Below are 22407 nucleotides of genomic sequence, written 5' to 3'. Positions count from 1 at the left end.
CTCGTCCTGAGTAACTTGCCCCTAATTTCATTATTCTCATGTAAACATTTTAATGCCATATAGCCTAATTATGGAAGGATCCCTGAGGGGATTACTGCCTAATCCTCTTCCTGCCTATGAGCAATGGATGCTGTGGCTTAATGCTGGAAGCTATAGAGCATTTCTCTGTGCCTAGTCCTTCAGGGCAAATCTACAATGCTTTAGTCCTAGAGGTGTTACTTTTAGTAAGAGGTGGAACACTTTATAATTTAAGGGCTGGTGTGAACAAAAGGGCAGTCAACTTTTATTGTCGCTCAACGCTTTTATGACAAAAAGAATCGATTGTATTTCAAATATTATTTTAATGTAAAAACAAATTCATATACTTTCACTCTTATTGGTACTCCCCCTCCCTTTTTAATCTCTCTCGCTGTCTCTCTCTCTCTCGCTCTCTTTTTAAACAAATACACCAGACCTTATCAGGCATGCAGAAAAACAGGCTTGAGGTTACCGGTTACTTATATGAAGCTTGTAAGCAACGTGTAGCGTCTGCGCTGATAGCATCAGCAGATAGGATCACCGTTAATGGATCCGAGCAACGCTGAGGAAAGAAAAAAAAATCAGGGAGGGCGGTTTAACTGTGCAGCCTGCAAGAGCGATGAAGGGGCGCCCTGGGAGTTGAGACCGAAATCCACTTGTATTCCTGTAACACTAGCGGCCATAATTGGCCGAGGAGCACAGATTAAGATTGATGAGACATTAAAGTGGCTCTTTGGAGTTTAAGGAATCGATAAATATCCTGATTTCGAGAGGTTTCGTTTGAGAGCAGACAAATCACTGTAACGGTACTCCACAGCGACACTGATCTGAGAACATGGAGGAGAAGGAGGAGAAGGAGGGAGGAGACTGAAATAAAGATGTGATCACTATCAGCTGACCAGGGCCACAAGCCCACCTTAACACTCTCGACGACTTTTTGGAATTGAAAACGAGGTTTACTAGAGTATTTTTTTATTATTATTATTTTCATTTATTTCTGTTTTTTATTGTCATTTTTATATTTAATTTTCCGAATTCGTCGCTTGGTTTGTCCCTGTCAAAACAGTCTTGAGTAACAATTGTGTAAAATCATATTTTAATCTCATGTATAATAAGAGCGTTTTTCTTTTCTTTTTTGGATTGCCTTTATGGAAACCATTCAGACTGCAAAAGCATTTGTTCTCCTTAATAGTGTATATAAATATTGAAATTTATTGTAATAATTTTTAATTACATCCCTATAACTCCACTGAATACGCTGTATTTTCACATGTACGGATGCACACTATCAGAAACAGGTCTTTAAAAACCCTACAATTGCCGTAATGTATACGTTATATTGATGAATTAAACGTTTCAATAAAAAAAAATGCAATACTTGAAAAAAGATTCAAATACATTCATAATTAAAACTACAGATTGTGGTAGTACATCTGGGATTTGTGGATAATCGGCCGCGAGATGATGGCACCCCCTGTAATCGCATTGGGCATTTTAGCGGAATTACACTTATCTCGCTTTATTTAATATAATAATTGTTTTTTTAAAAAAAGAGTAATAATCTTTTTTTATTTTTTGCGCGTTACTTATTGAGCGTGTGGCCATCCCCTCTGCACTCTACAGGCCCAGTGGTCCTGAGCAGCCCGGCCCAGCTTGTTGCCCCTGTCCTGGTGGCTCGGGGGACTCTGTCCATCACCACCACTGAAATCTACTTTGAGGTGGACGAGGATGACCCTGCCTTCAAAAGGGTCGACTCAAAGGTAAGTAACCTGCAAGCAAGTGTACAGCTCAAGTTTAAAGCGGCCAGTTGGTTTCAGGTGTGCTTCTCGGTGTTTTTTGCCCTTCCGTTGCAATCGTCTTACAGGTGTTAAGCATTTACGTTTTAGTTATATATAAAATCAAAACGCGAGATTTCATGTTTTCTTGAAAAATAAAGTCCTCCGCTCTTCCGCATATGCTCTGTATTTTTTTTTTCTTTGAATAAGTTTATTGCTCAGATTTTTGTTATTAGGTCATATTTTTGGACCCCAGTACTGTGTACTTAATACATGTTTTCTTTTTTTCAATCTGCTGGATTGCTTTAAAATATTGAATAAGAAAACGTTAAATAAGAAAATTACTTTTTTTTCTTTCTTCCTCCCTTCTTTTCTTTTGGAAAGTTTGAAATGTAGAATACTAACGAGAGCATGAGACCCCCAACATGAAAAGTTCCAATAAATAATTATTTCTTCGCATTAGGCCTACTTCACTATTTCAAATACACATTTAATAAAACCATAATGGGACACAAATATAAAACAGCTCGTTTTATTAGCTCTTTAAATTAGATCAAAGACAGAAATAAAAAAACAGATCACAGATGTTATAATCCAGTGTATTTCAAGTGCATTTTTTTCCAATTAAACTGTAATATATATTTATACTATATATATGTTATCATTTTCTTTTCTTTCTTTTCTTTTTAAATCATGTAGGCCTAAGCACGGTAGAGAAAAACAATTCAAATGTTTGTACTTTAAATAATAATTCAAGTAAATCGATGGAATGTTTTCAATGTAACAAAATGCCGTACGCCTACCATCAAAATGTAAACTTTTAAAAATTAGAAAAAGTCCATTGAAACAGGTGAATCAGACTACCACTGATGCAAGTATAAATTAAAAACGTTTCTACCAGATAAAGAAAAAAAAAGTTCAGAAGTAGATTTAAACAGGTGGATCCTATTTACGTGTCACAGAACAACATTCACAATTTCAGACCACTCGAATCACAATCTATGAATGTATTTACAGTATAAAATGTACAGATGTGTTTTTTTGTTTTTCCAAAGGTTGTCTCGGGCTTTATTCTAAAGCGTTTAAGGAAATGCAGGATTTAGGCAGCCGTGTGACACGGAGAGGAAAGGAACCACTTCTGAGGTGGCCTCTTGGATTAGCCAATAATTTAAATTTAAGTATTGACACCTCCAAAAGGTGCACGGGGAGAGTGACAAGCTAAGCTGTTATTTAAAAAAGAAAATCATCTTGAAACAGGCTAGGCCAAAACATAACAACAGAGGACAGTCACATTTCACAAGACTTGCAAATCGGTTGGCAATATTTTGTGTCCGTTTAGGAGATCATTAGGCCTCTTCAAAACATTTTTAAGACGAGGTGAACTAATATATTTTATTTTTACCTCAGAGTTTCTCCAAGCTTTTGGGGTTGGTCAGTATTTCTCTCGCCAGTCGCCAAGTCTGTTTGGCTGCATTCTCTAGAGCAGAGTGAGGTTTTCCTTGAAACAGGTCTAAATTGGGCAGGAAATAATGAGGGCACCTTCTGCACTGCAAACACGAAATAAGTTGCAATAGTATCCCGTTCAGGCGATCGCCGAGGCAGTTCTCATCCCAGTCCGACTCCCTGGGATGCTTCTCACACTCGTAGGAAACCAAGGTTTTCATGTGGTAGTTGTTCAGAGGTTGCCCGGGCAGTTCGAGGTGACGGTCTCGCAACGCTTTGAGGACAGACAAGCACTTCTTCCTGCATCCCCCCAGAAGGAGTCGGTTCTCGGCCTCGGCGAACTGCAGGACCCAGGCGTCGCTCTCTGCTGAGCTCTGCTTGCCGTTCAGGGAGTAGCACTCTTTGGATAAAAGATTGAAACCTTCCGCTTTGACTTCTGCCACCCTGTTAGGTCCCGGCCAGGGAATGTGAGGCAGGGGCCAGTGCGCAGCGCTCCGTGGCCAGATGCCAGTGCACTTGAAAGCTGGCGTGATTTGTACCACATATCTGTCTCTAATGCGCAGCTTCACTTCACTTGTGTCAGCGACCATTTTGACAACATCTCTGTAGCTGCATTTGTCTACTGCCTGCGCCACCAGTGTCTGAAATCTCGACCGGATCTTGCGCGCAGAGAGGTAACCGGAGGCTGTGATGAATTCGACCCACAGAGACATGCTTCTCTTGCGGCCATCGCTGAGTTTGAGGACGGCGCAGCCGGGAATGGACCCGTCGTCCACAAAGTTGAATACTCCCATCTGATTCAGATAGAGCACAACCTCGAATTCAGTGGGCGAAATGACCTCCAGTCCCTCGAAACGATTATCCATCTCGCTGAGAGAGCTGATGAAGCGGGGCTCCTGCACCTCCACCTCCTTCAGGACATCCGAAACCACCTTGCACACCTCTCGGATGGTTTTGGCGATGGCTGCTTTCCGAGACTGACATTTCTCGTTGTAGTATTTGTTGAGGTGATACACCAACTTTGCCTGGGCGGCTATCATATTAGGGCAGAGATCCGGGTTATACACCGGAGTCTCGCAGTAAGCCGAGGGATCCAACGCGGCTGTTTGTACGGGAGCCAATTTTAGAGAAGAAAGAAAGCTATCTAAAAAGAAAAAAGTATATTTATAAAACAAATAAGCTGTGCTCAGAGCACACGCGTAAAAATCATATCACAACATTCACAGCTGGTGTGCCGTAAACTGCATTGAAGTATTTAAAGCAAGTCCTTGAAATTAGAAGGGTGTCGTGATTAAAAGTCCATTTAAGTCTTGTTCAGTAGAAATGCCTTTTTCGTTTTTGTCTGATCACTGTGCCAGTTAAGAGTCCGCGTAATTGCGCAGAGTGGAGTGTGTCCTCTTGACGCAGACGCCCGGTATTGCTGTGTTTTACAACGGGAACACACACACACACACACACACACACTTTATTATAAGGGAGGAGTTGAAACCAAGATGTCCAATCGCTGTCCGATGCGTCACTGCAGTTTATCGAAAACAAATTCATCCCCGGGTGTTATATACAAGTAAAAAGTACAGGTACTAGTAGTATATCGAGGAGCGGAAGTACACCTACGCATTTGGAGAGAAGAAGAAAGCAGAATTTCCACAGCTCAACGTGTCTTATTTTCCATTGGACGCTATCTTCTATTTTTTTTAGTGCACTTTGTTGAATCATATTTGAAACAGTAGGTGGGTTTAGAATTGTTTGGTATTCATGTATTCGTCTAATAAACGGCTCAGTTTTCAGTTTTATTTAAATTGTCCTCTTTCTGCATCGCACGAGATCGATTTTCTTCATGTAGGTTAAAGCAGATAAATCACAATTTGAATGGAGAAATGCACACAGCAATATATTAATATGTATGGATTAAAAATACTTTTGTACATTTTAAGACATATATTAATGAAAACAATCAAGCTTTGCTTTTTTTAATTGGATCTTTAAATGTTACGTTAGGTGAATAAACAGCGTTGAACTACCGCCTTTATTTTGCAAGAATAAAATATTTTGAAGCTATTTATCATTTTTGACTTATTATTTAATTTAGTAGTTATGAGTTTGAGTAACTTATGTCAGCTTTAAAAATTCAGCTTGTATGATAAGGAGAATTTTTTTTTAAGTATTTTTTTTGGGGGGGGGGTGTCAGCAACAGTGTAATTTTATTTTAGCATTTAAATTAACTTATTTTGTAAGAAAACCAAAACAGCTGTAATCTTAACAACTATATGGTTCTTACAGTTTTCTACATTAAAAAAAGAGTTTTATCATTTTAACCAAAAAATTAATTTCAGTCAGTGAATGAGAATGTGCAATAATTAAATTTTTATTTTGGTCTTTAGGTTATTAATTTTCTCTGAAAGTAATTTTAATATTAAAGATTGTCAGAGTTATTATTGTGTGTTGTATGTAATGTAAATAATTATTTAAATAAATAAAATATTTTACATTGAATACTGCATTCTTAAATAGAGGTACTTTATTCAACAAGATAGTAATAACCCCCCACCCCCACCCCCCCAAAAAATAAAATAAAATAAAATCCAGGAAAAAAATAAACAGTTTCAATATTTTGAAAATGAAAAATAAAAAAGTAAATAAAAGCAAAATAATTATCATGTGTATGTGCATTTTATACACAGTGCCATGATCCTCAATAAAGTGAGCTAACATCTGCACTAAACCCTCTTCTGGCTCTCATCATTGCACTGGCACTCCATCTCACAATACAGTGCACGCTTTGAAGAAGACTTCAAAAAGATGATGCTGCGTGGATCAGATAAGCAACAAAAAGTCATTTACACTCATCTCTGCTCTAGCCTGAACTGCACACAACCAGACATTATGAGGGCAAACCGCTGCTCGTCAGTTCCAGCTCTAACTACATGGATGCGGCTGAGCGGGAGGTGGCGTGTGTGCACGAAGGACCTTGATAGATAGGTGACTCCCATTATCAGCACAGCCTGTCATGAACACACTGCCAGTAGCTGCTTGGTAAACCTCTGTGATAATTTCACACTGTTACTAGGCAGAAATTACAGATTTGGGTAGATTTATTTTTATTTTTTACTTTCTTTAAATACAGTCGTTTGAGACTAGCTAACACTAAATAATAACAATATTATTTTATTCTAGTTTTCACCACATTTAACTGTGGTAACTTTAACTACATTTTACAACTGAAATGTTTTATTCTTATTGACATATTTCTGGTGACTGTGGAGGACGTTATTGAACGTTTTCATGTGGTGAGAGGTAGCTAAAAGTCTTCCCCTCTCGGGCTTTGATAGTCTTTTCTCTCACTCTCTCCCACTGTCTGCAGCTCAGCAGGTACTTGTTCTTTATTGAAACCAGACTAGGCTCACTTTCCAGGCTATCTTTCTCCAAGTGAGATACCTCAGAATCCAGTTGCACCTCTTGAGTTTGTACTCCAGTTTTCGTCCCTATGCGTGATAGAAGCAAGGATTTTCATTGAGATTATCACCTCTTAATCTAAAGCATGTGGTTGCACAGATCTCACAGTAACTCAACCTGCTCTGCAGTCCCATGACAGTCCCAGCAGTTGTCAGGTCTAGCCTAAGACAATTCAGTCTCCTTACCCATATCTTTACCATTACTACATTGCAATCTTTGTTGCTTTATTCACCATGCCGCTAGGCTATTGAAGGCCCTCCAATGTGATATATGGGGCTGTGATTCCAGCACAGGCCTATTTCTGACCGAGCAAAATACATGCATGATTGTGTAAATCAATACAATGACTTCTACTTCCCCTAATTTTGCACAAGCATGTGACCCTGTTTTGAAGGCCTCTTTGTTTTCAAAGAGCATGCCTCTACACTCATGCATTTTTTCTCCTTTTTTCTTTCTCCTTTCTTCTAGAAAGACCAATCATCATATTAACATAGATGGGCATAAGTTCAGTGGTACTCGTCTGATGGCATAATTGGCCTTTGATCAGATGAGTGCCACTTTGAGTGACTGGAAGTCATGTTGTACCAAGTGACGCCAGAGTCATTTGCGTGCTTTACGCTGCTGTATAGATATGTATTATTTACCACACATGCATAAAACACTATGCAGCATCATGCATTAAAAATTATGTTTTGAAAATTAGTTTAAATTGGGAAAATAGCAATCAATGCTCTGTTCACAGAGTTTTAAAGAATCACACGTGCGTGTTTCAGCTCAATTTTTTGCAATACCTAATAATACGATCCACAAACTGGATCAAGATTTCTGTGGTGAGCAATCCTCTTACTGACATTGTATTTGTGAATGATGTTTTATTAAAAATCTAGTTACACAACTAAAGTCTGACACTTGTAATTTCATTAGGTTTCTGGGTTTTTTTTAGTCTGAAAAAAGACTCTCTCAAGCAGTATTCCCACACAAAGGGAATTCAACCAGCTAGCTCCCGATTTAATGTACGGATTAGCCAAAGTGGACTTAAGAGGATGGCATCTGTTTGTACAGATCAGATTAAAAGCAGTGACACTTCGGCTATGTGACATAGCTGGATCTCAAACTGTGAGAAATAATATACTCATGGGATGGTCACTCACTTTGACACATTTTTCTGTAATTTTGTTTGTCACAAAATGAAATTGTCATTGGGATTTTTAATAATGGAGCATTATTATTCCACGCAATATGGTGTCTCTGTAGGAGGCCAGTTAATTTTGGGGCCTGGAGCCTCACTGTGGACCCCCTTTGGATTGTGTCCATTCATTTGTTTTATTCTCCGCTGTGTATTAGCAGCCTCATTTGGATAAGTCAGGAAGCCGGAGCACATGGCCAGAGGGCACCCAGAGACCCTCTAGCGGTAACCTCAACAGGCATTGTTCGCAGTAAGCTTCAGCACACAGAAATAACCAAATGTATTGGTTTGATGGAGCATTCTGAGAAAAGAGAGACGAAGAAAAGTGTAAATTATAAAACTTAATTGATTGTCTCAGCTTCAGTTGGCCCTTCACCCCTCCCCTCTGCAATATGGTACGCTTGTCAGACTTGCTGATAAATTACATGCATGTATTTGCATGAATTTTGCATATATATATATACAATTCAAGTTTGTTTGCCAAAGTAACAATCCAGAGAAATGCCTGGTTTGTGTTACTAAAACGAACATACAATCTTACGTAATGCTCGGCACACCTTTTCATACACATTTTATGCATTTGGCCAGATGCAGTGACAGTGCTGCTGCGCTTTATCAGCATGCAGTTTGCAGTTGGTATTTTGTTGTTAAACATTTCGTGTGTTGGAAACTAGGGCACCTGGTTTTTATTACTTTATTCTACATGAGTTCCTATTGTTGATTTCTAGAAACTGGATTTGTTTAGGTCATAAAGACTTGAACAGTTTATATGTTAGCATGCACTTATTTTCATTTCTGTTTAGCTGCTTTGTTTTTGCTTTATTGTTGATTTCCACCTTGTTTGTGTTTAAAGGCAGCCATTCAGCAACAACACTGTGATTAATCTTAATGTCTGCAAGATGTCTACCATCTAAAAGTGGGTGCTGTAATCATCTGCCCACTGACCCCATGATGCTCATATGCGGGCCTCTCTACGGCCTTTGTGTATGATAAGTAATTTCAAATCTCAGATTGAATGAACACAACTCTCTCCCACGTGTCATGTGATCTGGGAGTAGGAGTACACCAAAGCACAAAACAAAGGAAATGCAAGAATCGAGGGCATATTGCAGGTTTGGGGGTGTTGGTAATCAAATCCTGTTGGTGAGGCCTGTGATGAAATTAGGTGATGTTGCCTAAATAAGGGATGAAGGGTTCATAATTGCCAGTCTTAGAGATCTGAGGTACCGGGTGCCAACTGTCAGAGCAGGGCTAATGATGACAAATGTCTTTCTATGCAGATTGCTGCAGAAGCACCAGTGTGCAGCTGAGAAAGAACAAGAAAAGAAAAATGCAGAGGGACTAACAAGAGAAAGCTTGTGTGCTCATACTTAATGACCTACATGGAAATAAACCTCCATAACTGATGGGCCTTCTTTGAAAGTGCTAAAGCTTGAAGCTGTTTAAAGTTACCCCTACAGTACCTTGTGCATGGCTGTTATTAATAGGTATTATTCCCTGTGAGTGCGAAGAATCGGTGATATCTGCACCTCTATCTGATGCAGTGAACGCGAAGTCTGAAATTACATTTGCTTACAAGCTTGTCAAGATGATTTGACAATAAAAATTATGTCATGTTTTAGCTCTATATTTAGCCAAATAATCCATCAGCTCCAGAGGAGAAGACATGAAAGCAAGGCTCAGCATTGTCTTTGTGTAGCTTTCCTCATTAGCGTTTCTTTAGCTGATGCTTTGGTTGTTGTTGTGCAATGCAGCAAAATGTCATTTTTTAAAAAGTGACTCGGCTCGTTACACCGTGGTTCAGTTAGAGCAGAACAAGCTGTTCCTGGATAACATAGTCAAACTGTTGTTAACTTAGCTTTATTTCTTTTTTTTTTTCTTAAAATTGCGCTTAATTTTAACCACTTTTTGTAACAGAGAGCCATAAATCTGATTTCACTTACTGTGACGTAAGGCTCATGCAAATAAAAGAGCAAGCCCAAAGTGCTGCATGGCCAGATTTCCCCAATTTGTTGCATGAATGGCTTTTGAAAGGGGTCCGTCTTTGTACAAAGGGACTCTCGTCTTTGTTTGGTTTCGCCCCATCTGTGTCATCTGGTGGTCTGTGCAAGAGGGTGGTGTCTCGGGGTGCTCCCCAGCGGCGTTGCCAGTTGTTTTATGGACTCGTTGGAGTGGTGCAGGGAGTTCATAAGTTGGCTGGGCCATTGTGTGCTGAGCCCAGCTGACACGTGTGAATTGACTCCAGCATATTGACAGATCATTTCCATTAATGAATCGAGGAGTCTGCCTTGTTTCACTCTGTGATTTATGCCCTTGCTTCATCATCCTCAGAGTTCTGGGTTAAATAACAACCCCCTGAAAGACTCAACCACTAATTGCTGGATGAAGTGAGTTTGCTTTGTTCAGTAGTTTTAAGTATGCCTAGATGTTCTGTAAGTCATATATAAATATTTTATATATTAAATTAAAATTACAACACAGTGAAAAAATATGAATAATAAATACAATGTCAGTAAATGCAGTTTTTTGAATCAGTTTTGTTTAAAGGCTGTAAAACAAACCAGAATAATGGTGTGATGTGCGGTCACTTATTAACAAGTGTCAGTAAACAGCAAAGTTTCCATTCATCAAAGACCTAGCAGTTTTCTCTCAAGGGTGGCTGGTCTTTTTCTTGATTTGATATTGAGATGCTTTTGTTTGCAACTGCTGGCGTTTCATGAGCTCTACCCTGATCCTCCATGGCGACCATCCAGCTTGTTCAAAGCAACAGCCATGCACTGCTGATAGCACTGGCCTCAGCCTGGCCTGTCACCCCCACCGCTGCTGCCACATGGAAGGCACATTTGCTCGCCACCATTTTATGCTGCTGTCACCCTCCCTTCAAGAGCAAGGGGAAAGAGGGGAGGTGAAAAGGAGAGGAGGGAAAGAGGGAGGCTCACCCTGAGCGGATGCTAGACAAAGATGGCAGCAGAGACATTTTGTCTACTTTCATTAGTTCTGGTGGTGGTGAGCTCTGCTGAATATTAGCCTGTTACTGGCAAAGGCACACATTGTGGAGCACAGACGGCGAGTATGTCACAATCAAATCTACCCCACCTCATTTCCATCTTCCTCACCCAAAAAGTGGGACATATGGGGCCGGATGCCAATTGCTTATTTTATACGGTAATTAACATCCCTTAAACCATGTTACGTGGTAGGTGTGACAAAGTTTATCTCACCAATTTACATATATACCCCCAATAAGGTGCAATATTTTAAGATCCTGACTGACTACAAAGGCTTATGTGCTACATGTTATTAAGAAATAAAGAATATTAGCATTACTCGCCTTCACTCATGTTTAATAGTTTTGTTGCGGCACTGTCACATTCAGCTAAACTCAGAACCATCCTAAATCTGTGCTGTCATTTCCTTGAGTATCTGCTATCTGGTATCTGTCAGCTTAAATTGGGACCCTACCTAAACCCATACGCACTTGGATCTGTTGGTCTGTGTGTATGTTTTTAATATTTTTCTTTAAAAGGGTCAGTGTGTGAAGGACAGCTGTGATATGTTTGGACGCTCCTGTAATGAACTTGATTGTTTTCTGTTGTTTGTGATCTGCATGGCTTTATTAATTGCTAGAAAAATTAGTTTTGGAGTTCAGCCAAAACACAGATATTTCATCTGGTTTCCTGCTTTGCACCATGTGCCTGATTCTTTTGTTTACTTTTATAACAAAATTTGCAGAGAGACTCTCAGATTTGTGCCAGTGTGTATGTGAAGATGTATCTGAATGTTGCTTTGTCCCGCTGGGCTTTTATCTGTTGGACTCATTATTGTAGTCATCTCACTGGGCTCTATTAGAGAAGCTCAGGAGATGGGGTCGCCATGAAAGAGTCATGATGGACGAAGAAGTGCTGATGTGCAGGTTCCTGCCTTCAGGCTTTCACCTGCTTAGAAACAGCCTCAAGGCAAAAAAGAAAAAAAAATGACTGGCCTCTCAGTCCAGCCAATAAAAGATTGAAGACCTAAAGTCAGGACTTTTTAAAGGTTGTTTACAGTTAAATGTATCTAAAATTTATAGTGAAACAAAATGTCAAAGTTAACTAATTAGTCAATGATTTTTCTGCGCGTCTTTCAAACGATTTACAAAAAAAAAACCAAGTCGAAAAGGTGGGTAAGAGTACCAGAAAGACGGATAAAGTTATGCCGTTCTACCTCGTTAAATTTCAAACGATTTTATTAGAGTGTCAATTCTGTGGTCTTGGCAGGGCTTGGGAGGTGTCTGAGCAGGGAGTGCAGCGGCAGGGAGTGAGCATGTCGGCTGTTGACACCATCTAACGAAGGGGGGGATTAGGAGTTTACAGAGGCAGTAATATGATAGGTCAAAACGAGGAGGCACTCCTCCACAGCACTTGGCTCTGTAATGAATGATTGACTGGAAAAGGAGAAGCTGCCACTCGTTGGCTGAGTGCTCATCTTGACGCCTGCCGCACCGCTCCACGGCTCCCCTTGATCACGTTTCGCTGCTCCTTTCTCATCTAAGGAACCAGTCTGCAGGGAAAAGCTGCTTTTCCCTCTTATTTTTCTCTCTAATTTACACATTTAAGACATTTTTGTTTGCTTATTTGCAATTCCTTTTTTTGTCAGTGAGCCTCCCTCTATCAGTCCTACTCCCAGCCCTAAAACCAGCCCCCCACCAACCAACACACACACGAACACAACCTTCCCTTTCTCTTGTGTTTGCCTCGAGGCAATGAACTAATTTCAGGTTCCATAATTGCAGTGTGTTGTACACCTGTCTGCTATTAATTCTCCCCTGTCTCTTATTCTTTTTCTTAATGAGATATTATTGTAATTATTGTCATTATGCTGTTTTTCATAATGAACTTGATTGATGTTGTTGTTATGGAACTATTTATTCTCTATAATTAGTGTAAATGTGGAGGGAACCTCTGTAGGCACTGATAGTCCGGCACTCCAGGTATGAGTAAACTCATCAGCTGACTCCAGAGTTCCCACTTAGGCCACAGTTTGTCCTGGATATAAACATGAGAGTGAAGTAGCCTGGTCACTAGTGAATAGGGCCCTGCTTGTAGCCATTTTAAAACCATTACAACAATGAAAGGCTTTACAATGGGCATCCCTGAGCTTTGTTTCAGCCTGTCACTTGCACCCTGTGAAAATCAAATAGTGCTCTGAACATCATGAAAAAAAAAAGGTTTTGCCTATACTTCTATTTAAAAAAAAAAAAATCTGCTTGTGTTTTGAAAAGGAAAAAAAAGGTTTTCAGTGACACGAGTTTGAATGTTATTGTTGAAGGAGCAAACTACTGGAAGGAATGTTAAAGAAAATCTCAGCTGAATGAACAATGTTGAATTTTTTTTTCTTAGTGGCTCTCAATCCAATTAGGAGTTTAATAAGGGTCATGCATAGGGACTTCACGCTGCAGGTTGGTTTCTTTAAGGGTGCTTTCAGGGAGTAGGCTGGGGCTGAAGTTCCTGAAGGTCCTGACTGAAGGCTGGTCTCTTTAATGTGAAGCGAGGGGTCCTGTGCCCTGGTGAGTCATTGAAGCTGTTTGGGGAGCGCAGATGATACTTTCCATAATTGTGAAGCCTAGATTGTCGGATAATCTGACACTGTGGTTACAGTGGTTTCTCAGGTGGTACCAATTACCTGATCTCTCACACGTGTGCTTCTCCTTCTCACGTGCTGCACTCCTGCTGTTTCATTTACCTTGAAATGTAAGAAGATTTATTTTTTCTGCATAATAGCCTGTTTATAAGTTAATATTTTCCCTGATTAAAAATCTTTGAGTCAACTCTAAACAGCTCTTGAACTAGTTGTTACTGTTTTCAGGTTGAGTTTCATACTTGGAAAACGGGAACCTTCTTGAAAACTTGAATTTGAGTGAAGATGAGGAAAAGCTATATGGGTCTTTAGTTGGGACTTAGTTGATCTTTAATCCCCCCCTCCCTCCCAAGAGAAAAAGTGGGCAGGAGGGCCCTAAAAGTGGACTTGTCCAGCCTTTGTGGGTTTGTTCACATGCTGCTGTGCTTTGAGTGTCTGACAGCCGTTTAACTCCACACGACCTGTTTCTCAAGTGCCATCGTTCGGTTGCTCTTGAATCCTTTTAGGAGCCATAATTACAATTCATGCACTCCCCGCGCTTCTTTGAAGAAGCATTCAGAGAGCAAAGCAGGGTGCGGAAAGCCTGAGAGAAACCCAGCAGTAGCAGCTCTTCTCCAGTGCGAAAACACTGAAACTATCAGCAAAATGCTTACACCGCTATGTGAAACTACAGGATGAATTTGTATAATATGCAGTTTTGTAAAGTAACAAATAACTGGGTAAAACAAGGGTAAACGGTGTAAAATGTGTATAGAAGTAAAGATTTTCTCCTGCTAAGAAATGGTAAGAAGCAAGTCTAAAATATACATTTCACAGGACAAATTTCATCAAATTGCCATTCTTTCAAGTATGCAAACAACTTGTGAATTGTGTTACAAGTGAAGTGAAGCACATTCAATGACTTTCAAAGGGAAAGAGAAGAAAGGGTAAGCTTAATGCCTAATAGGTGCTTTAGTAATTTCTGAGTTTTCATAGCTTAATCCGTTCTGAAAAGCTCAGCAGAAGAAAGGCTGCAAATGGCCCTCAGCATTAATTTGATGTGACTTCTGTACAATAAGGGCTGTGGATCCCAGAAGCCTATTTTCAAGCTTACCTTCTTTCATCATCCTCAGCCTTTGGAACTTTTACCTAAATGTTTCATGAAACTAAGGCTGTAAGCCTCTTTGGTATTCTGTCTTTATAACACATGGTTTAAGACTATTATTACACCGTGTTCAAGGCAGAGGAACACATACAAACACTGAAGCTGCCTCTCTATTGTGTGGAATTCAAATTGATTTGGTACAATTGAGAGAGCATTTGTATTAAAACACACATATCGTATGGCTCATTTCCCCTCTTTCTTTGTGGATTTTTACAAATGCAAATGAGTTGGTTCCCCATCAGTCTTTGTACAATTAAGTATGCTTTTTGGTTCTCTGAGTATTATTTCCAGATGAAATAATGTGCCTTTTATTTCCTTTTAGATTTCAAAACGCAATTTCCCTAGGAAGACATTTGAACACATAGCTAAACCTCACAGTGCCTCATTACTCACATTTCGTCCTGATATTTTTCGGAAATTAAAAGTCAAAATCACAAAATTCAAAGTTACATTTTCCCTGTTGTTGTCTGCTTTTTGATGCCATTCTTAGTAACTCCCAACCCCTTCTGTTTATGTAAAAAAACAATCTCATGAACTATGGTACCTCTCTGAGATTCTTTTTTTTCCATGCAAAGAGTCAAAGCAGGAGGAGAAAGATTTGGTTTGTTATCAAAGAACCTTGTGATGATGTGCCCCAGGAAAGTGCAGTCTGCATCTCACAGTTTCTATGCTGTGGATGCTTTGTAGCAGTCTCTCCCATTATAAAAATAACATCAGTTAAATTGATACATGTTCAAAGCTTATTTAAAAAATCTGCTTTATTTTCTTGAGATTCTTTTGTTTACGCAGAATTGAGGAAAGCCAGCAAGGGACACATTGGGTGGGTCAATGACCCTGGAGAAAACAGCTTGCATTAATATGGTCTAATCCAGTGTAATTAGTCAAATTACAGCACGCCAAGCAGCTTGTCAGGGGCTGTCGGCTTTGGCAGGCACGAGAGATGGCGTGGAGTCCCACTGGACAGCAGAGGGACCTCAAAAGCTCTGCGAAGCTGCCCTACTGCACTTACTTTTACTAATTTTACCTCATTTTCCTCTTCACCCTGTCATTTTTTTCTACTCTTGACAAAAAATGGAAAGAGCTCTTCAGTCAGGCTACAATGTTTTCACCTTTCCCTGTGTTGTCTCCCACACCCCCAGGCTGCTAGCTTGGCTTACTGCCTGGCTGCTAAGGTGGATCAAAATGATAGGAGGATTCACAGCACAGGCTACAGAAAGTCAGAGTAATTATATCAGCGCTGCACTCCTCCTACGTGATTTTATGAGGGAGTCAGATGCACGCTAACTAGTGCTGCTAAGAACCATGGACACGGTTAAGACACTTCCTCGTGTTGAAGGATTAGCATTGGTAAAAAGATTTAAACTATATAATTACATGAGGATAAAGTACAAATTATCTAGTGCACTCAACAGCCAGATTATCATCCCTTGCAAGCCCCGTTCAGCCCCAAGGGGTGAGCCTGGATGACAAAGGCCCTCATTAGCATAAATTTACAAGCCCTCTCGTTCAGAGAAGCCGATAAGAACCTGTTCCACCTTTGCTTTGGCCCTGAATGGCTTGTTGTGCTTTTGGCAATGACAGATAAGTCAGGGTAATTCCACTTTATGGCTGAAAAAATGATGCTCCAGATTCTGGCTGCATCCCGAAGGTGTCACCCGCGATAATCCTCAAACAGCGTCCAGCAGAAAGGGGGCTGTGTGTTTTCCAGATGATATACTGCGAATGACAGAAAGAATTATATGAAGGAGGACGAATCTGTAACATATTATTAAGCAATTCCCTGTGAATAAGGGGGATAAAAGGATAATGGATGAGGGTGTCATTATTACCTTGGTGCCAAGGGAAGCGCCAAAGCAAAGGTAGAAAGACAAGATTAATTGAGGACGAGTGAGGCGCTCATTGCTCATCAGGCCCTCTCGTCTAACCACTTGCTTTTTCTGTCCCTCTTCTCCTCTGTCTCTGCCTCTCCATCCTCATCTTATTCTTTTCTTTTCTTTTCTTGCTCTGAGCCCCTATTCCTCCCACACATAACCAAAAAAAAAAGAAAGAAAGAAAGGAAAAAAAGAGGAAAAGAAAAGTAGAATTTAAAGCGATCAGCTTGGCAGTCTCAGTGGCAGCCAGATGAAGCTGGTACCCAGGCCAGGAAGATTTCAGTCATCTTAAGGCTGACAAGTCCCTGAAAACGTCCCATTAGGAAAAGCTTGCTGAAAAGACCCAACACCAAATGACTGCATCCCTTCTCTCAAGCTCCTTAGTGAAAGCATCCCCAAAGCTTTTTATCTGGATGATGTGCTGACTAAGTATGTTTATGGATGTGGCTATGGGTGGCTCACCATTTGACCATGATCATTTTCCATATGAAGCTTTAAATGTTGTATTCTATCGTTTACTTGCTCACAAACAAACCCAGGAAATTAAATGTTTTGCTCATAAATTATAATCATGTAGGCAGTAAACATATTTCATAGAAAATTCTTAAGCACATTTTTTTCATTATACTAACACTTGTACAAAGATAACTCATGTTAGCTTGAATGCTAAATTACAGCCTGTTACGGATTCAAATATTGGGGATGGATACAAGAGGAAAAACCACAATAACCACACTGGTCCGGCCGGGTTGAGTCAAACGATGATTTTAATGATCACACGCGTGGGAGATGGACACCGTACGCAGACAGCATCAGATCTCAAAATGGTGGAGCATTGATCAAACTCTTATAGCCTCTAGTGGCCCCCATCTAATCACAAAAGCCTAAACATTCACATTCTTTCTCTCACACAGTGCCTAAGCTACAACCTTGGCTCCCTGTTTATCTGCTCCCGCTGAGATGGGGCAGAAAACTCCAGTGTGTTCTGTTCTCTTCTAATCAGACAAATAAGGCGATGACTTTCTGCAAACAGTATTTCTCATAACTCAGCAGTATAATGCATCATAAAACAATATCATTCATTCACAATAAACCAGCAGTCTAATGTAATGCAACTCAGCTTAACAAATGCAATAGTTATCACCTTCTTCTAATTCAGGAGAATAATGCAAACTAAAACTACATAATAATTCACCATCTTTAATTAAGGGTCTAACATGGCATAAAATAATATTATAATCTGACAAGCCTTATCTGCTTTTTGAAAGAAATGGGAGGTCTGTCCTTTGATTTCCAAAGAGTGCAAGCATTTTGTTCTCAAACTTGCTCCCTCCTACACATGTTCCAAACTTTTGATAGACTCCTAACAAACTGAGTCCTGATATAAAATGAAATTAGACAATAAGACAATAAGAATATGATCCACATAAAACTGTGATTTTATCAGGAATTGCATTCATTTTATATATTTTTTTTTTAAAAATATTGTATTCCCACTTTGTAGTCTTGGATAAAAGTAGCAAAAGTGTAAACATGGCGTCACCATCAGGCTTCAATCACAAGGCATCCAACTAGATCTAAAATCTAAAAAGAAACAACACTATATTTAAACGTATATGTAATTTAAAGAGGGCTCATACCACACTTTAGAATGATTTGTTTCTTATAACCGCCAAACCTTCTGGTGGCTTGATGCCAGACTTTCTATCACTGCTGCAGAGAACCACAAGCCTAAGTTGCTCTTTTTTTTTTTCTTTACCCATTGGATTTCTTGGGGCTTTATGTTTCCACATAGGCTGAGCTTTTACTCTTTAAGACACGATTGCATATTGCACCAGGGGCTCCTCCCACCTGTCCTACCATGGCAGTGTTGAAGACAGCACTGCAGGGTCTGCTAATCTGCGTGAAATACTATCTCTGACATGAATGTTATTGACAAACTTGGCTGGACATTTTGGGCAGTGAACTGCCAGCATATTTAATGCATATTCATCTCCTTTATCCCACTGGTCTTGCCAGAGCACCAGAGCTGTGTCATCTTGCCACACTCCAGCTACCACCCAAATGTATAGTGACACTGATTATGCAAATCTGTATCTTGTTTTCTCCCAATACCTGCATTAGAAGCCTGCTACTTTATTGAAGTTGAGATACGGGTCTGCTGGAGAGGAACTACGTGGATTTTTCTCTCTCTTTCTCTCTTTTTTTTTTTTAATAATCTGGGGGAATCTTTTACATTTTTTGTATTTCTACACTTCATAACAGTTGTCACATTAAGGACAGATCAGATAAAAACATGCTTTGATGATCAGGCATACATTATGAATCTTTGCAGGATGTAAAAGGGATTAAAGTTAAAATAAAAACGTGGAGTTTGGCTTTGGCTTTGCAAACTTAAATATGCCAGCGTTAGTTTCATTTCACAGTGTATGCACTGCTTAGTGTGTAGAAAGAAAAAACTGTCAAAGTTGGGGCTATTTTTTGTGCATATGGTTTTATTCAGGAAATATTTTAAATTAAAAACTATTTTGTGTATTCATAGAAACTACTTTCTGCTGATCACAAAGCAACTGTCTGTGATAATGTGTTTTGTGGCTTTTGCATTTTTCGAGTCATTTTTGTTGTTTTGGGTTGGAGGGAAATCTCAGGGGGTGATATTTTGCCATCTAAGCAAGTATGGGAAACATATGTACATGATAGCTATAACACAGTCTATGCAAGGCTTGCTTTTCTTTTTCACTTTTTTTTCCCCTTTTAATTTAGATATAGATTAGTGGACGAGTTGGGTAATTTTTTATAAACATTATTTCGTTTTTATTGATTTATTTCTTTTTTTGCCCAGTCTTCCATGTTGTCTTAGGCTGGCAATGATCTTCCACTTAACTCAGAGTTGTTCTCTGCTCTCCCTGTTACTAGGCTTCATGCTTTCTCTGTGCCTTCTCTGGCTCCTCAACCTCTTCACAGATTTGGCCCATATTGCCTGGGGTCAGCCATTGAATACAGTATATGCAGTGTGTGCTGATCCTCCAAATTGCCATGTGTGAAATCCATCCCACTTGCTCCTCGGGGAGTAGTCATATCACTCAAAATGAAACTGCCTCTCGTATCCTCCCCTTATTCTTCCACTTCACTGTTCTCTATGGCCGCCTGGGACCATGCAGTTGTGAGGCTTTATAGTGGAAGCCTATTAGACAAATCTGAGAAGAATGCAGCAGAGGTGCTGTGATACCAGGTTGTCAGTATGCTCCACAGTCTCATATAAATATATCAGTCATGCTGGCTTGGAGGTCTCACTGAATTATAATATTTTCCTATTTTGGTGTAAATGGAGTGGAGGGGGATGTAGATTGTTCCGTATGGGAGAAAATTGCATCAGGTTTTAAAGAAAATGCTTCGTTAGATTTATTAATAACATCTGTCATTGTGTCTCAGTCAATGTGGGGGTAAAGCTATTCGGAAGTCAAATATGATTAGAATCTATTTCCATGCATGGAGTGGCTTCTTGTCGCTTATAAACATGATGTGCTCCGTGTGAGCATCTGCACATTATTATATATGAGTTTCAGCCTAAACACTGGTGTCACCTGTGCCTCTCCTCATCTCATCTGTCAAAATATTTTCTTTTTTTCTTCTATGATGTTCTGCGTGCAGAACGCAGCCTGCCCTCTGTCACATCAGGGAAACCAGAGAGAAGGAATAATGTAAAACAAGCAGAGAGTTGTTAAATTGCATTATGGCTATTATACAGGATAGGGATATATGCTGCAGCTGGTAAAGTAGCGCATGCGCCTGTGCCTCCTAATGAGCCTGCATGGAGGGACCTGTGTGGAAACAAAAGGCTGTGCTTGTCGGCCACACCAGACCCCTTCACCCACCCTCTCACCGCTCCCCCAGCCCTGAGCGTGACAGACCAAGAGCAGAGTGCCGGTCCCTTCCTGGTGGCGTGATTAGATTGGGGCCGAAGTCTCCAGCTGGCAGGCCTGTCTGTGACTGGAGGCGGCCGTCCCCAGCGCTTGTCACTGGCTGACACCTCTGACAGGCAGGGGACAGCTTCAGCAGACAGGTTCATTAAATGGCATTTTTTACAGCTGGGCCTCCAAAAATGAGGGCTGGGCTTTGTCAAATCCCCAAGTCTACAGGGGCCCCTGTGTGTTGGTTTAGACCAAAGCTTTGTTGTTATGACAAATTTTTTGATCTGGGCCGTTTGAAATCGGCTCTTTTTTTCTCCTCTTTAGCCTCTCTTTTGTTGACAGCTGGCCCTTTGCCCTGTATTTTGTCATGGCAGCAAAATGTTTGCGTTAGCTGGTTAACCAAAAACAGCCCGCGCTAAAATATTTCATTGAAAACCAATTTTGAGACCGAATATTACAGCTGTTTATATATGTTTCAATACTTACGAACCTGCACTATGTTTTATTGCTTCCATGGCTGTTATAGTTACAGTATTATTTTATAATGCATGATATAAAGATGGAGAATTCACAAGCTACTGGTAAATTAAAACAATAAATTAGTTTAATGAATAAAGACTGTACTAAAACTGACAAACCATTCAGAGGCTCTAGACATATGAATAACTTAATTTGTATTCACATAACACCTCGCTAGTCTTTTGATGGAGTAAGCTGTTGTAGTCTCCCCATGATGCTTATCTGTATCACTTGCCTTTCAGCATTGCACTCAGAAGACTGCTTCCACAACATCTGGCTACAGAGTGGGAGGGGGCATAAAAGATAACCTGCTTCCCAGTAAACTGCTGCTGGCCTCCAGCTCCTAGTAGTCCTTCCATCGCACCTCCCTTCTTTTCTATCCCCCTCCAGTCAGCACGCTGCCTCCTCAGGGCCGTGCTGTCTCTATGACAACTGTTTGAGTTGGGGGTTGCAGAGGTGTCAAGCAGGGGCATTACTGGTAGGAGAACACCAGAGATGCTGGGCTGCACATCCAGCATCTCCACCTAATCCAATTTTAATTGAGCTCAAGAGATTTTGGATGTGGCACGGAGGTCGGGCATGAGCTATTCCAGGGAGAAATTAAGGGAGCTCGGCTTGTGCTGCACTCTTCCAGCCTGTCACTATTTTAAATGAGCATTAGCATCAGACCTAACCCAGCTCACTCTGATTCTCTCCATCTCTACCCCCACCACCGTGACCACACACACGTGTCCGCACACACACACACACACACACACACACAGACACATGCACACACACACACACATATACACTGTAGGGCCTCACCCCCTTACTGCCCTGTTAAATCTTTATTCTCTTCCACACACGCACTCTCTGAACTGAACCTATGTGTGATTATAACCTGGGGAGTTGATGAGGTTGCTCCCCGGCTCATACTGTTAGACAAAATTGTTCAGTCAGGGGGAAGTGAGATGGAAGGAGGGAGAAAGGTGTGTGAGGGGACCATTCTCACCTGTCAGAACAACTGTCTTGTCTTTCTGTGTGTGGACCTGCAGCCCCCGGTGGTGCTGCATACACTAATGATTCTTTGTCTGCTCTCTCTCTCTTTTCCCTGCCATGATGATTTTTATTGATTATGTATATCTCACTGACCCAGGGGGCTATTTCTTTGACCGCTTGCCTTTCCACCAATGACTCTTTTAAACTAACTCAAAAACTGCGAAACATTCAACAGTCTGTACACAGCTGCATGTTTTGTACCAATTGTGCCATGTAATGTGTTATACAGTCTCACTAATTCTTAGCTACAAGTTGAAAAAGGGAATGAAAGAACTGATACTGGTGTGATATTGAGGCTTCTCCTTTGCCTTGGTTTGGTGAAGCTCCAAGTCCCAATTACATCAGGGTGCTTTGACCCTGTTATACCTGCCTGCAAGCCTAGTTAAGCATTCTTCTTAGCAGCCAAATGGGTAGAGGGATTAGTTTGCAA

General features: G+C 40.4%; 2 protein-coding genes across 6 annotated transcripts in view; one reads left to right on the top strand and one right to left on the bottom strand.

Moving 5' to 3' along the window:
- Positions 1-22407, top strand: part of nbeab (neurobeachin b) — a 199838-nt gene that overhangs the window by 135889 nt on the left and 41542 nt on the right. For all 5 annotated transcript variants that reach the window (XM_084950036.1, XM_084950038.1, XM_084950037.1 and 2 more), the window contains one exon: positions 1642-1778. In XM_084950036.1, the coding sequence (XP_084806162.1) occupies positions 1642-1778 (137 nt within the window). The remainder of the gene's footprint in view (positions 1-1641; positions 1779-22407) is intronic.
- Positions 2310-4760, bottom strand: mab21l1 (mab-21-like 1). The gene has a single exon (XM_084950048.1). It carries the CDS (start codon positions 4274-4276, stop codon positions 3197-3199), a length of 1080 nt encoding a protein of 359 aa, XP_084806174.1. The 5' UTR covers positions 4277-4760; the 3' UTR covers positions 2310-3196.

Source organism: Perissodus microlepis, chromosome 14 (assembly GCF_051167445.1).
Source record: "Perissodus microlepis isolate ML-2025 ecotype Zambia chromosome 14, ASM5116744v1, whole genome shotgun sequence".
Classification (NCBI taxonomy): domain Eukaryota; kingdom Metazoa; phylum Chordata; class Actinopteri; order Cichliformes; family Cichlidae; genus Perissodus; species Perissodus microlepis.
This window is presented reverse-complemented; position numbering and strand designations above follow the sequence as displayed.

What these genes read in the sequence shown, in the direction of transcription:
- mab21l1 (XM_084950048.1), bottom strand. Translation starts at nt 4,276, where the DNA reads ATGATAGCCGCCCAGGCAAAGTTGGTGTATCACCTCAACAAATACTAC.